Here is a 16,023-nt window from a genome sequence, read left to right as displayed (position 1 = left end):
GGAGCCTGGGGCATACATATCTCTAAACATCACTCTTCTCTTGTCCTTTGATCTTCTGCCAGTGTCCCCACTGGCTCACCTCAGACAGAAGCCAGAGGGCTAGGGAGCCCACTGACATAGCCCACACACGTCAGCCTCACAGGACACAGGGCAGAGTGGAAAATGCTGGAGAGTGGAAGTGTAGGGGCCGGAGAGATTCCAGTACAAATGCTTATCACTGAGTTGGCAAAAATTCAGCAGTGACGGTAATCCTCATCAATAGAGGAATGTTTAATTAAACAGTCACAGCTGCTGAGTAAGAATATCATGCAGCAATTAAAAATGATAATGGAATAGCAACATTAGTGAGTTTATGGTAGACAAGAAAAATTTTTAAAGGACAGAAATTTACATTATAATTATAGTAAACTTATGTATAGAAGTAGACAAATAGCAAAAATGGATAGCAAAAATGAAAATATCTGTGTTTAGATGATGAGATCATAGGTGGTTTTTGTTTGTTTATTCTTTCTCAATTCCTCAAACTCTCCCAAATGCTATTTTTGCTCCCTTTGTAAAAGGTACTTTTTTTGTTTAAGAAAAGACCTAGAACTCATCTAACTCTTAAGGTAGCTCTTATTCACTTTTTAGTCAATCATATTAAGATCGCAAACAGTGAAAGTAAGTGTAGCCATTCTCTTCAATGTACAGCAAGTCTCAGAGCCTGTCATGCACTAAGCCTCCATCACATACAGGGCCCTGTGGGAGTGACCAACCTCCACTCTCTCTGCCTTCCAGGAGGCCGAGGGGAGAATGAACTGTGGGCTCATGTCCTCATGATTCCAAACTGAGAAAGATAGCTGCTTTCAGAGAAGGACAGAGAAAGCATTGTTGGGCATCCCAGAAAGAGAGGTCAAATAGAGAAAATTAGAAAGGAGCCACTGGCAGAGCTGGGATGCACAGGATTTTTCCAGGGAGAATTGAGGTCCCAGGAGGGAGGAAGATGTGTCTGGTGGAGGGGCAGGGAGAAGCACTCCAGGGACTTGTGAGCACTTCCTGGCCTTTGCTGGAGGCTGTGGCATTACAGAAGAGCCTGGTACAGGAAACCCACCTGATACACTTTGGCTGGAAGTTTCTTGGAGAGTACAGTTCCATCCCTTAGGAGAAATTTCCTGCACATAGATGAGCTTAAGAATGTCCTGGGTACTGCATATTTGGCAAGGGATCAGAGCTGCTACATAGTTACCAGGGATACTTGACATTTGTCAGGCATTTGCCATATGTCCCATATGCTAAGTGCTTGATAAAGAAAGGTGCTCAGTACCTCTCTTACATTGTTCACTTCTGAGATAAGGATACTGATGTTTGGAGAGGCAGACCAAGACAGCCAGAGTCCTGTCGCTCACACACAGCTGAGCTGGGGTTTGAACCTGTGATGTCAGACTTGCACTTCTGCCACACTTCCCCAGTGCTTCCCTGGAAAAATTAAGAGTGAAGTGGCACCAAGACTGCAAGGTGTGGGTAACTGATGAAATCCCATCAAGCCCCATCTGGTAGAAAGTCAGGGCATGGGGGCTGGCGCCATGGTGCACTTGGTTAATCCTCTGCCTGTGGTGCTGGCATCCCATATGGGTGCCAGTTCTAGTTCCGGTTGCCCCTCTTCCAGGCCAGCTCTCTGCTGTGGCCTGGGATGGCAGTGGAGGATGGCCCAAGTGCTTGGGCCCTGCACCCGCATAGAAGACCAGGGGAAGCACCAGGCTCCTAATCGGCGTAGCTCCAGCCATTGCGGCCATTTGGGGAGGGAACCAATGGAAGGAAGGAAGACCTTTTTCTTTGTCTCTCTCTCTCTCACTGTCTGTAACTCTACCTGTCAAATAAATAAATAAAAATCTTTAAAAAAAGAAAAAGAAAAAAGAAAGGGCATGCCAGCAGCTGTAATGAACATGGGTTCGTCACCCTTTGGAACTCAACAGGCAGCCTTAACCACATCATTTCACTTTTCTGTGCCTCAGTTTCCTTTTCTATAAAATGGAGAGATTAATTGTGCCCTTATTCAGAGGGTTTTGACAGGACTTATGGTGTAAAATACTTAACCATAATGAACGTACAGTAAGAACTTGATAAAGATTAGCTGTTAAGATGGGGAATATTTCACAAACTGGGAACACTGCATTAGGACACTGGAGAAGGACAATCCTCCTTGTTTTATTCTAGGAAAAGCCTAAATCCAGGACTATAGATGGCAGTGTTTGAGAGGCCATTATGTTACTAGGTTCTCATTAGGCTTAAACACAACCATCCAATCCTGGCTGGAAATTAGGGGAGGGGTCCAGTTTAGGAAGGTTTGCTTCCCAGGACAGAAGGGAAAAGGCATCGTCTGCCTGTCTTGCTCCTCCAGGAGAGAGCCTTCACCAAGACATGGGAGCTGAGATGCAGCCCTGGGACCCCATCCTGCTGGAAAGGGCATCCAAATATACCTCGGAGACTTCCAAATCTATGGGAGCCAAATGACTCGACAGAATATTATGTTTACACTTGGAAGGGCCCCAAGGAAACCAATTAACCCAAAATAGAAATGTGGGACATTCTGAAGAATAAACAGTTGAGTTTTATTCTTCAAAGGCAGACTCTGATTTGTGTAGGCAGAGAATTCACAAACTGAAGTGTTGCATGATTTGCCTGCTACTCACTTTCACAACCCTTTATTCCCATGAACCCCCAATTCTGTTCAGTGGGAGTCCCAGTTAAAGGGTTTGTTTCAGGCTCATTAATCCGAGACTGATACACTAGTTAATGCACACATAGGAGAGTTCATCAGTCACCTCGTGCTCTGCGCTTCCTGGATGCACCTGTTTCTATAGCCCAGTCACATACCCGCTCAACCCCTGTGCAGGGCTCCTGCTGGGTCTCCATAGCACCTATCATCAAAGGCTTTGTCTAGTGAACATCCTTGTATCTCAGAAGTGGAAACTGAGGCATGAAATGTTAAGTTTAAATCACACAGAAAGCCAGGAAAGGAGATTTAGTTTGCCTGTTATTTGTCTGAATTCTCTGTAGGCACAATGTATCAGCTTACCAAAAATATTTTTATTATATGAGGGCACTTTGAGAAGTTCATAGGAAATGTAATTAAAACATGAGTTTCTTTTGGTACATACCCATGTATAGTTTTTCATAAAGCACATTTTCCACAAACTTTTTGAAGACCCATCAAATTATTGATTTCTAAAGTTTAAAAAATTCCAGAATTTTCCAAGAAAAATATGTGGCTTAAGAAACCTTAAACATGGTGTTTTACAGGTTAAAACAAGTCCTTTGTGACATAGGCCTCAAAAAATTACACCTATTACCTTTACTTCATAATTTGTGTACTTAATTGCCTTCTGTTAAGTAGAAAAACTTTGAATGCTATTAAGATTCCAGTAATCCAGGCCGGCGCTGCGGCTCACTAGGCTAATCCTCCGCCTTGTGGCGCCGGCACACCAGGTTCTAGTTCCGGTTGGGGCGCCGGATTCTGTCCCGGTTGCCCCTCTTCCAGGCCAGCTCTCTGCTGTGGCCAGGGAGTGCAGTGGAGGATGGCCCAAGTACCTGGGCCCTGCACCCCATGGGAGACCAGGAGAAGCACCTGGCTCCTGCCTTCAGATCAGCGCAGTGCGCCGGCCGCAGCGCGCCGGCCACGGTGGCCATTGGAGGGTGAACCAACGGCAAAGGAAGACCTTCTCTCTCTCTCTCTCTCACTGTCCACTCTGCCTGTCAAAAAAAAAAAAAAAAAAAGATTCCAGTAATCCACAAAACACTTTAATTATGACTTGCATTTGTAATTTGTACAAAGCCCTGTCTGTGAGCTCATCATCACAACAAGCTCTTGCAGTTTCTAGAAGAAACTAGAGGTAACAGTAACTCTATTGGCATTTTGGTAACTGGAAATTTCCACTTCTCTCTGCCTCTGGAAATCATTTTGGAAAGTTAGGAGATCGTTCCCTTTGTCTTTAGTCTGGCAATAAGAAGAAGCCCCAGGACACTCACTAGGGGCCAGATTCCTGTGGGGTAATTTCCGGGAGTGTAGTAGTGCTTGCTCAGTGCCCTGAGCTGCAGAGGTGAGAGCCCAGATTGGTGAAGGGGTGGGTTGCTTGTGTACTTCTCTAAGCACACCATGGCCAAGTGCTGCCTAGTCTTGTTGCAGGCTTTAAATGAACGTGCTAGGTCACCCAAAGGCATTTCAAATATGCAAATAGCAAGCTCTGTAGACCGAGGGGGTCCCTGTTCAGAGTCTGGAAGCCTCCTGAGGATGTCTCTTCATGTCACCCCAGCTTCTGAGATCACAAGTTCAGATCTGGGGAGAGAAGTCCACAAATCAGGAAAAAAATCACGTTTTCTGATCATCTCAGCCTTTACCCTCTCCCCAGACCTATTACAAGAGACTTGCCTCCCAATTCTTTGGGCCGCAGATAGCTCAATATCGCAAGAGCACATCGGGCTCTCTGATTCAAAACCTTTCATACGGTTCTCTCTAGCGCCAGATATTTCTATTAGTGCCTTGCAGACTCATTCTCTACCTGCCCTGCCCAGTGCTCCTGCCCGGAGGATGATATTGAAGATTGTAGCACTGGGCTCAGCTGGGGGGTGGGTGCAGGAGGAGATGTCCAGGGGTAGGAGGTGAGGCTGGGGTATCTTTTCCTCAGCCTCCCAGACAGGGTTTAGGCTGCCTTTGTCCCTGTATTAAAGGGCACAGCTGCTGCATGGTGGCTTTGTCATATTGCTGTCGTAACTAGGGGTCTGGTCACTGCCTGTCCCTTTCCCCTCCAGCCCTAACGATGGTGGCTATTCCTTGCCTGCTCTTGCCAGGAGCAGGGGGCTCAACCTGCTTTGCTGGTTCCCCATGACGCTGGCACACACCTCTGGGAACCGTCTTTACAGAAAACTTGGCTCCCTCACTCATTCCGAGCACACTCGCTGTTTCCTGCTGGGACCTGGCTGAAGCACTCACGCACACTAAGTAAAATCTAACTTCCTTTGCCTGGGATTTGTGGTCCACGCCATGGCCCCAGTCTCTCCCTCATCTCACGCTGGTTTTCTCTCCTGACACAGGTCACAGGCCCTCCCCTGCAGATCCTTCATGTTGTCCTGCCTGCCTTTCCTTCTGGTGTTCCCTGTATCTAGAATCGTCTCTTTCCATTTATGCCTACTTCAATGTCACCTCTTTCAGGACACCTCTCCCCTTCCCTGCTTATCTCCAGCCTTCAGTGGTATTTTTTTACCATCTGAAGTTTTATGTGTTGTTGGTAGCTCTTGTACGAGTCATAGAGAACCAGAAAAATATACACAGACTTCTCACACCTTTAAAGTGTCGTGAGCCCCTTCCTTTCCTGTGCTCTATATGGAAAGGAAAAGCAGCCTGAAGTTGCTTCCATGGGGTAGGCATTTCTGGGGAGTCTGAAGATAGATGAGTTAGGTGATTTTCAGAATAAAGGGATAATTTGAGAGCTAAATGATGCCCCAGATGTGTTCCAAGAAGCAGAAGGTAGCTTAGAGGCCTGGGCAGGGATTCGTATCTTCCACTCGATTTCAGCACTGTTTTAACATTTTAATTAAAACATTTTTAATTGACAGATAGTAATTACGCATATTTATGGAGTACAATGTGGTATTTCAAAACATGAATATAATGTGTAATGATCAGATCAGGGTAATTGCTATATTTATCATCTCAATCCATTCTTGTGTTAGGAATGTAAAAAAATCCCCTCTACCAGCGATTGTGAAATACTCAAGTGCTGTCGCCCATAATTACCTCACTGGGCTCTAGATGCTTAAAGTTATTCCTCTTATCCAGCTGCACCCCTGTACCCACTAACCACCCTCTATCCCCTCTTCCCCAGCCCCGTCCACTTTCCAACTTCTAGCAACCACTGTTCTATTCCCATGAGATCAACTTTTAAAATTTCCACGTACAAGCCAGAACACATGATATGTTTTCTTTTTGTGCCTAACTTACTTCATTTAACATAATAGCTTCCCATTCCATCCATGTTGCTGTAAATGATCAAATTTCATTCTTTGTCATGGCTGTGTTTCTTTGTTCACTCATCAGTTGATGGACACCATGGATGATTCCATAACGTGGCTATAATAATGCAATAACATAGGCATGCAGATGTCTCTTCAATTTACTGATTGCTTTCCTTTGAATATCCACCTAAGTGGAATTAATAGGTCCTATGCTAGTTCTATGTCCAGCTTTTTGAGGAACCTCAGTACCATTCTCTGTAATGCCTGTACTAATTTACATTCTCCCCAAGAGTATATGAGAGTTCCCCTTACTCTACATGCTCACCAGAATTTGTTGGTTTTTTGTCTTTAAAAAAATGCATGTCTTTTTTTGAAAGGCAGAGTAACAGAGGGTGGAGGGGGCGGAGAGAGACAGACAGACAGACACTGATTCACTTCCTAAATGCTGGTAACCATGCCAGAACCAGGAGCCAGGCATCCAGTCTGAGTCTCCCATGTGGATGACAGGAGTACAAGTACTTGGGCCGTCATCTGCTGCCTCCCAGTCACATTAGCAGGAAGCTGGATTGAAACTGGAAGTAGCTGAGGCTCCAACCAGCACTCTGATATGGGATTTGGGTGTCCCAAGAGGCAGCTTAACCTGCTGTGTCACAACACCCACCCTGTTGTGTATGTGACTTTTTAAAAAAATTTTTTTGACAATAGCCATTCTAGCTGGGGTGAGATGATCACATCACTGTCATTTTTATTTCATTTCCACGATGCTTTTTTATGTTGAGCATTGTTTCACATACTTGTTGGTCATTTGCATATATGATCAGATTTTTGAACTTGCTCATCGGTTGTTTTCTATTGAGTTGCTTCACTACCTTATTCATTCTCCACCAGTGTTTCAATTTGCTTTATATGTAGGCATTTGGTCTAATATTTCCTTTGCAAAAGGGTTATAATGGGAAAAGAAAAAAAAGGTTGGAAACCACTGGACAAGAAAAAAGGGAAAGGGAACACTTGTGGTAGAATGCTGAGGCTGTGGTCAGTTCTCAGGTGCAAATTCTTAGAGGGAAAACAGGATTCTCACACACACACAAAGCAAAACAAAAACCACAGACATAGGATCCATTGCTCCAGGGTCTATGGAATGCTGGCCTCTTTTATTTGAATTTTAACCCAAATTGTGCCAATGAGAACAGGTTTTGGAATACTTTTTCTCTGAATGTGAAAGTCCTGGACAACTTATACTATGCTGAGTACCTACTTACAATTCTCACAGAGCCTGCCTGATACAGAGTCTTGCAAATGACAGACACTAAATACATGTTTGTAAGTAGATGAGTAAATGAATGGTGTTATATTGGAAATCACATGGCCTTTAAAAATGTATTGGTTTATTTGAGAGGCAGAGGAAATTTGTTGTCATCCATTGGTTTACTCTCTACATATCCACAACGGCGATGGCTGAGCCAGGTCTAAAATTGGAAGTTGGATTTGCAATCTGCATCTCCTACGTGGAGCCATCACCACTGCCTACCAGCATCTGTATTAGCAGGAAACCGGAAGCAGGAGCCAGAGCCTGGCATCAAACCCAGGCACTCGTATATAGGATGCAGGCATCTGAACCAGCAGGCTAAGGACTGCTCCTACAAGACTTTCTTCTGCCACCATTTCACTTAAGAAAGTCACTTAATATCTCTTGGCCTCAATATTACCATCTTCAAAATGAGGTCATGTAGCCCTGTAAGCTCTAGCAAATACAGCTTGATGGCCAGAAAAACTCTTTAAAGGGAGCCTGATATGGGTCTATGGTATCTACAGTTTCCCTGGTTGATAGTTTGGTTGTCTTCAAAAGAGCAACAAGGCTTGTGCCCAAACAGCAGTATAAGTAAGGTTCAACACAAGAGCTCCCTCCACAAACCGGGAGGGCATGGTGCCAAGAAAGGGATTCAGTGGGTCTGTGTTCTACCTCTGGTTCTGTCACTAAGATAGGATGATCTTACGCAAGTCACCTCATCTCCTACATCCTTGGAGCGTGTATCTGTCCCTTTTAGCTTGGCAACAGAGACATTGCTATGTATCCTTTGAAGAAGGTATAGCATTGCCCTGCCTAAAGTTGACAAGGACTCAGTTAAGAGTCCTATATAAGATTTGATTACCGGATTAGAGAAAGGTAAGTGGAAGATGTCTAAAAGGGCTGCAGAAAGCATCACTCTTCATCTAACAGCCAGCTCTGGTACTTAGTATATTTTAAAATGTATTAAAGCACAAAGAAAATTCAGGAAATATAAGAGTAGAAAATCATTCAAATGTCCATAACCCAAAGACAATGATTTTGTGCATTTTCAGGATTTTTAAAATCTACTTTCTGGAGGGGAAAAGAGGCTGTAACAAAAAACATTTTAATAGAACATGAGTGATACATTATCATATGGACAGTATTTCCTTACATTATTACTTCTCAGAAATAGAACTTTTAATGGCAACATGTAGTCTATGGGGTACAGGTTCCTGAATTTTCCCTGTTGTATCAGTCAGGGCAGACTAGGTGGTGCTGCAGTAACAACTCCAAAATCTCAACACAATTTTTTTATAAAGGTTTATTTTTGCTTATGTTCCATTGAGTCAGCAGGATTTTCTGTCAATTTAAGTACTTGGAGACCAAGGCTGATGTAGCAACCACTGTCTTGAACATTGCTCATCACCATGCCAGACGGAAAAAGAAAAGATGGCGAAATATAAGCTGGCTCTTATACCATCTACTCAGAAATGCACTCCACTTATGCCTATATTTAATTGACCAAAGCAAGTCATCTGACCACACCTAAATAATTGCAGAGAAATGCAATTTTATCACACGCACAAAACAGTGAAATGGTACTCTGACCACCACATTCATACGGAGAAGAATGGTAACGAGATATCTCTTCGGCCACATTTTGCTTACTCTGAGTGTTTCTATTTTACAAGATTAAGGCTGGGGACCCTTTTTGGGAACTAAAGAGCGTGATTTCCACAAAAACAAGAGCAGTCAGCACCCTTCTCAGAACTGCTTGGAAAGTTATGGGCAGAGCCATGGAGTGGAAAACACTGCTCTGAGGGGCTGTTGCTTAACTTCATGAGCCCTGAAAGGCACTCTCAGAATAATCAGGTTTCACTTCAGTTGCTTATTAGGACTAGAAACAAAACCAGTAAGTCCTTCCCTTCTTATGTGGGGAAGGAGACTGTTTATCTGAAAAACATTTTCTAAGAGGTGTGTGCAATGGACATGCCCAGGCCAAGTCCCTAGAGTCCATATCCCAGAGTGATGCTGAGTCAACATTTGAGGGTGGGGATGGCTCCCAGGCAGCCCAGAACCACACTCCCTCCTCACAAGGGAGGGTGTGGGGGTGAGGTGGAGTTGCGCCTGAGCTGGCTAGGCCTTAGCAATATTAAAATATTAACCATTATAATTTCTGGGCAATAGATTATAAACTATTTTTAAAATACTAAGACATTTTGTTTATTTTTATTTATTTAAAAGGCAGAGAGAGAGAGAGGGTGTTCCAGCTACTGGTTCACTCCCCAGATGTCCACAACAGCCAGGCCAAAGCCGAGAGTTTGGAACTCAATCTAGGTCTCTCACATGGATGTCAGGATGTCAGGAACCCAGCAACTTGAGTCAGCACCTGCTGCCTCCAAGAGTCTGCACTAGCAAGAAGTTGCAATCAGAAGTGAAGTCAGCACTCAGACCTAGGCATTCTGATACAGAATGTGTACATCCCAAGAAGCATCTTAACCACTGTGCCAAATGTCCACCCTTTACAAAATTATTAATTTTTATCTATAATTCTTAAAATGTTTTCTTAATATGTAATTTAAAATTTATGCAATTTTTGAGCTGTATCTTCAATTAAAATTAAATTAAATTTCTTCTTCTTTTTTTTTTTTTTTTAATTTGACAGGCAGAGTTAGACAGTGAGCTAGAGAGAGACAGAGAGAAAGGTCTTCCTTCCGTTGGTTCACCCCCCCAAATGGCTGCTACGGCCGGCACGCGGCGCCGATCCGAAGCCAGGAGCCAGGTGCTTCCTCCTGGTCTCCCATGCGGGTACAGGGCCCAAGCACTTGGGCCATCCTCCACTGCCTTCCCGGGCCACAGCAGAGAGCTGGACTGGAAGAGGGGCAACCGGGACAGAATCTGGCGTCCCGACCGGGACTAGAACCCCGAGTGCCGGCGCTGCAGGCAGAGGATTAGCCCAGTGAGCTGTGGCACCAGCCAAATTAAATTTATTCTGATATATCTTCTTTTTAGTAGTGAGTGAAATTTCATCAAAACTGTCCACCTTCTTTTTTTTTAAAAAAAAGATTTATTTATTTGAAAGGCAGAGTTACAGAGAGGCAGAAAGAGAGAGAGAGAGAGAGAGAGAGAGAGAGAGAGAGAGAGGTATTCCATTGACTAATTCACTTTCCAGATGGCCACAATGGCAGGAACTTTGCCAATCCAAAGCCAGGAGCCAGGAGCTTCTTCTGGGTCTCTCACGTGTGTGCAGGGGCCCAAGGACTTGGGCCATCTTCTACTGCTTTCCCAGGCCATAGCAGAGAGCTGGATTGGAAGTGGAGCAGCCAGGACTCAAATCAGCACCCATAAGGGATGCCAGCACTGCAGGCTGCGGCTTTACCTATTATGCCACAGTGCCAGCCCCCTCCCCCGACTTTCTTTTAAATTTATCACAGAATAAACTATAGGAAGCATAGACAAATGGACAAAAAGACAAGTATCAACTATTCATTAGTACACTGACCAGGCAGGCATAAAACACAGACATTTGGAAGCTTCCAGAAAATATACCATCATCTTGTGCTTGAGGGTGATACAGACTATGTGTATGAGGCAGAGAAAAATAAAGAGGCATGAGCTGGTGGAGAAAGTGTTACAGATTAAGCAAGATTGTGTAATACAGTGTGTAGATGTGGGCTCCAGTGTTGAATACCTAGGATGATTCACTGGCTCTTGTTCACTAGCCTTAGGGCCTGGGGGAATTTTTAATCTCTCCATATTTAGCTACCTCGTCTACAATGGGTGGGGGTGGTGGGAAATATAACCCTGAGTGAGCTACTGTAAGGATTAAATGACGGTACCTCTAAAGTGTTTAGTACAGTAGCCTGACATAATAATAATGTTAACTATTATTATATCTTTACATGATTCTACAAGAAGTTTAAACTTGTATCGGCAGGAAGGAATGAGGTAGGCATTCCAAGCAGAAGAGGTGACACAACTGGAGGCATGCAGCCAAGACTGAGCTTGGCTTGGGAATGGTGTTTTTGTTGGGGAGTGGAGGAGGTTGGCTTCGTCAAATGGCTAGCTGTTGGTAGGACTGAAATACCTTGGGGAAGGAATTTGGATCTGACCTTGGTGTGCTGGCTCTACCTAAAGCTGCCTATAGGGGTCAGCATTGAAGCCCAGTGGGTGAGTCTTCTGCTTGGGATTCTGGTATCCTGTATCAGACTGCGGGTTCAAGCCCTGGGTTTTCCACTTCCAATTTGGTTTCCTAGTAATGAACCTGGAAAGATATCAGAAGATGGCCCAAGTGTTTGGGCTTCCACCACCCACATAGGAGACCAGGATGGAATTGATAGCTCCTGGCTTCAGGCTGGCTCAGTCCTTGTGGCCACTGGGGAGTGAGGATGCAGATGGAAAATCTCTCTCTGGCTTGTCTTTCAAATAAATAAATAAAATGTTAACAAAGAAACTTTACCACAAAAATTAAATTTGTCATTGGGTATTGGCAAAGAAAATAAGATATTAGAGAAATCAAACCTATCTCAAGTAATGTCTTCATTATACCAAGGAGTCACTTCAAACACTTTGGTTTGAGTTTACCAAATCAATACTAAAATGTATTTTAGCCACATCCTCAGATTTACTCAGAAATTCATACTTCAGAATAGAGTGATAGACTCTGACATCACAGATGTCCTTTTGCTGGTGAAAGATTGAGAGGCAGTGAAATGAGAGGAAAAAAAAAAAAAGCGCAACTCCTGTCAAACCAAACAAAAACCCCAAACAGTTTGCATGCAATTCTGAGGTAGAAGCTTCATGCCTGAGCAAGTATTAGTCAGAACTCTGGCCTCTTGAACATCTCCAGTGACCAGACAATACACCATTATTTCTATCTTTACGTTCAAGCAGCTCTGACAAATTGACTTACCCCAGCCAAGAATGTGGCCAAGACTTCCCTTTCATCTCTTGGTGCCTGCCACGGTTAATTTTCTGTGTTAACTTGGCCAGGTAGTGGTGCTCAGCTATGTGGTTGGTCAAATGCTAGTCTAGACTTTGCTGTGAACGCATTTTGTAGGTGTGATGAACATTTGCCATCTGTGAATGTTGAGTAGGGCAAACTGCCTTCCATAATGTCAGATGGCTTCATCCAATCATTTGGAAGCCTTAAGAGCAATATCTGAAGTTTTCTAGGGAAGGACTTCTGCCCCAAGACTGCAACACACGGATCCCTCCCTGGTTCCCAGTCTACTGGGCTGCCCTACAGCCCTCAGGGTTGCCAGAAGTCACCATCACTGGAGCCAGTTCTTTAAAGTCTCAGTCCCCACCCTGTCACCCACACCTCCCCTTCTCCTCCCTGCTTTCCTCGTTCCCCTCACCCCTTGGCGCTCTTTCTCTGGAGACCCCTGACAGTAGCCGTGTTCTGACCCCTAACTCAGGCACCAGTTTGCTTGGCTGTGTGAACCTCCGGGACCCAGACCTGTCCTCTCCCCACTGTCCTTTCTTCCAGGACAAAGGAACCAAAGTGTTAAATTGATTCTCACCCAAGAGTTAATGACCAGTGAGTAACTTGATAGGGAAAAACTTGGAAAGCATCTACTACATCTAACATGTTGGTATTTGTCTTGACAGAGCCATAAAAATGATGCTGCATAAAACATCTTCTCTGTCACTATGAATCATTAGTCATTTTGTGCAGCTCTACATATGATTACAAAGACTTCAATCAATCAGGAGATAACTTTGAATGGAACTGAAACATGTACAACACAAAAGAATGCATCGACATTGCAAAAGTGTTAAAATATGTATGTACATGTCAAAGCTGAATGGAAACACCGATAAAAGAATACAGAATTGTTTTTTTAAAAGAGCATCTCGTCCACATTTGGCAAATATATGGCCCGGTCCTGTGACTTCTCATCCCACACCCAAGGACCCTCACACACCCATCTCCACACTGCTCACCTAGAGACAGTTTCCCAAACCATCACTACCTTTGCTGCTGACATCCCCGTGCCTGAGATGAGGCCTGACTGCCCTTCTGCACTTGGTCCAATCTTCTCAACTGCCAAATAACACAACTGAGAGGCGACAGCTGTCACCTGTGATTACATAGCTAGCTCACAGAAACACCTGAGTCTCAATCTTCAAACTCTCTTTTTTTTAATAAAAAATAATTATTTCAGGCATAAAACAAAGTGTAGAGAATAACAGAGTAGAGGTCTATGCACCCACTACCCAGCATAAGGGGTTGAATTTGGTGTTATTCATTTCTGTGCTGGCTTTCTATCATACAAATGTTCATATAAGTGTTTCCATAACCATTCCTGAAAGATTGTTTGCATGCTTTTCAGCTCTATAATTGGTATTATATTATCTACATTTTTCAGTACTCTGGATTTACTCTCAGAATTATGATGTTCAGGTTGATTTATCTCAAAATGATATTCATTTTAGTTCTTTCACTTTAATTACTATATAGTATCCCTATCCACCTATTCTATTGATGAACACTTGATAGGTTTTGGTTTGCTGCTACTGCAAGCAATGGTACCAAGAACCTTTCTAGATATTTCTAATTGGACACATATGTGAAAGTTTTCTTTGATGTGTCTCTCAGTAAGCCTGGCTTCCCTACATCACATCACAGATGCTCAGGTACATGCCAGGGAGGGGATGAAGGAAAAGAGGAGGAACATCACTCTTTCTCTCCCTCTCTTTTTTTTGACAGGCAGAGTCAGACAATGAGAGAGAGAGATATAGAGAGAAAGGTCTTCCTTTTCCATTGGTTCACCCCCCAAGTGGCTGCTATGGCCGGTGTGCTGCAGCTGGCGTGCTGCGCCGATCGGAAGCCAGGAGCCAGGTGCTTCTCCTGGTCTCCCATGGGGTGCAGGGCCCAAGCACTTGGGCCATCCTCCACTGCCTTTCCTGGGCCACAGCAGAGAGCTGGTCTGGAAGAGGGGCAATTGGGACAGAATCCAGCGCCCCGACCGGGACCAGAACCGGTGTGCCAGCGCTGCTAGGTGGAGGATTAGCCTATTGAGACGCGGTGCTGGCTAAAAATTTTTTAAAGATTTTTTTATTTATTTTATTTGAGAGGTAGAGTTACAGACAGTGAGAGGGAGAGACAGAGATCTTCCTTCCACTGGTTCACTCCCTAATTGGCCACAACAGTCAGAGCTGGGCCGATCCAAAGCTAGGAGCCAGGAGCTTCTTCCGGTCTCCCATGTAGGTGCAGGAGCCCAAGGATTTGGGCCATCTTCTACTGCATTCCCAGTGAACAGCAGAGAGCTGGATTGGAAGTGGAGCAGCCAGGACTAGAATCGGCGCCCATACGGGATGCCAGTGCTGCAGGTGGAGGATTAACCTACTGCATCACGGTGCTGACACTGGCCACCAATTTTAAACCAGATAGATCTGTGTTCAATCTCACCTGCATGACTTTGAGATTTCAGGTAGCTTTTCTGAGCCTGGAACAGTTGCATCTATAGCCCAAGCCATTAAAGCAAGTCCTAGACACAGAATTCTGTGCTGAGTGTATGGGAAGAAGTAGATGCAATTACAGCATGTGACAAAAGGATTTAGTGTGATGGGTGTGGTACAGGGTAGCATCAGGGGATGCTGGATGAAGTGAGTTTAGCTGAGATTTAAAAGATGACTCCACTCAACAAATTCTAAAGAGAGAAAACTCAGAATTGAAAGGGAGGATGGTCCTGAGGACCAGAAGATTCTATATGGCTACAGCCTGAACAACAAAGACATGGGACGCAATGAAAGCTGGAGACATGAGTCAGACCAGCCCTCACCCAATGGTGCCCTCACCCAATGAGCAACGGGAAGCCAGGAAAGAGGTCTGACAGATTTGTGATTAGTTATTTGTGATTTGTGTTTTTTTTTTTTATTTAATGAATGCATTTTTGCATAGATACAACTTTAGGAATACAGCGGTTCTTTCCCTCATGCCCCCACCCTGCTCCCTTCCCACCTCCCATTCCCTCTCCCATCTCCTTCTTCATTATGGATCATTTTTAGTATGACTTTATATAGAGAGGACCAATTCTATGCTAATGATAGATTTCCACAATTTGCTCCCACACTCACACACAACATATAGAGTACAGTTTAGGGAGAGAATTTGCAGTCGATTCTCATATTGCAATTCAATAGGGACAGAGGTCCTACCTGGGGAGAAGTGCACGTTGACTACTGTTGTTCCTTTAACAATTAACACTCTTTTTATGACATCAGTGATCATCCGAGGCTCTTGTTGTGGGCTTCCAGGTCTATGGAGGTCTTTTGTGACCATAGACTCTGTTGTTATCTGGACACGGCCATAAGCAAAGAGATGTCCTCCTCTCCCTTCAGAGAAGAGTGTCTCCTTCTTTGATGACCCTTCCTTTCCTCTGAGGTCTTGCAGAGATCCTCTGTGTAGGGTTGTTTTTTTTCCTGCAGAGTCCTGTCTTTCCATGCCTGAGATACTCTTGCAGGCCTTTCAGCCCAACCAGGAAGACTTAAGGGTTGATTCTGAGGTCAGAGTGTTATTTACTGTGAAAGTCATTCTAGGAGTCTGCTGTGCGGACTGCTTCCCATGTTGGTCCTTCCTTCCTGTTTTTAATTCTATTATTTTTACCGGGTATTTGATGTTATTTATGTCATCCCTTTTAAATTTAAACTGGTCTATCTGTTGCCTTTAACATTTAAGTTGATCATTGTAACAGTGAGACGATGGTGTTTATACCACCAATTCATGTGAGTTTGGAGCCCCATGAGTAGTTCTTAGG

At 44.2% G+C, this 16,023-nt stretch overlaps 1 protein-coding gene across 1 annotated transcript in view; it reads right to left on the bottom strand.

Annotated features, from left to right (window-relative positions):
• Window positions 1-610: 610 nt before the first annotated feature.
• Window positions 611-16,023, bottom strand: part of PDCD1LG2 (programmed cell death 1 ligand 2) — a 36,542-nt gene continuing 21,129 nt past the window's right edge. Inside the window, 1 exon segment of the mRNA XM_089306716.1 lies at window positions 611-4,312. Coding sequence (XP_089162842.1) covers window positions 4,299-4,312 — 14 coding nt within the window. The 3' untranslated portion in view covers window positions 611-4,298.

The sequence above is a fragment of the Oryctolagus cuniculus genome, chromosome 1 (genome assembly GCF_051225735.1).
Source record: "Oryctolagus cuniculus isolate XC-2025 breed Fujian yellow rabbit chromosome 1, ASM5122573v1, whole genome shotgun sequence".
NCBI classification, from domain to species: domain Eukaryota; kingdom Metazoa; phylum Chordata; class Mammalia; order Lagomorpha; family Leporidae; genus Oryctolagus; species Oryctolagus cuniculus.
This window is presented reverse-complemented; position numbering and strand designations above follow the sequence as displayed.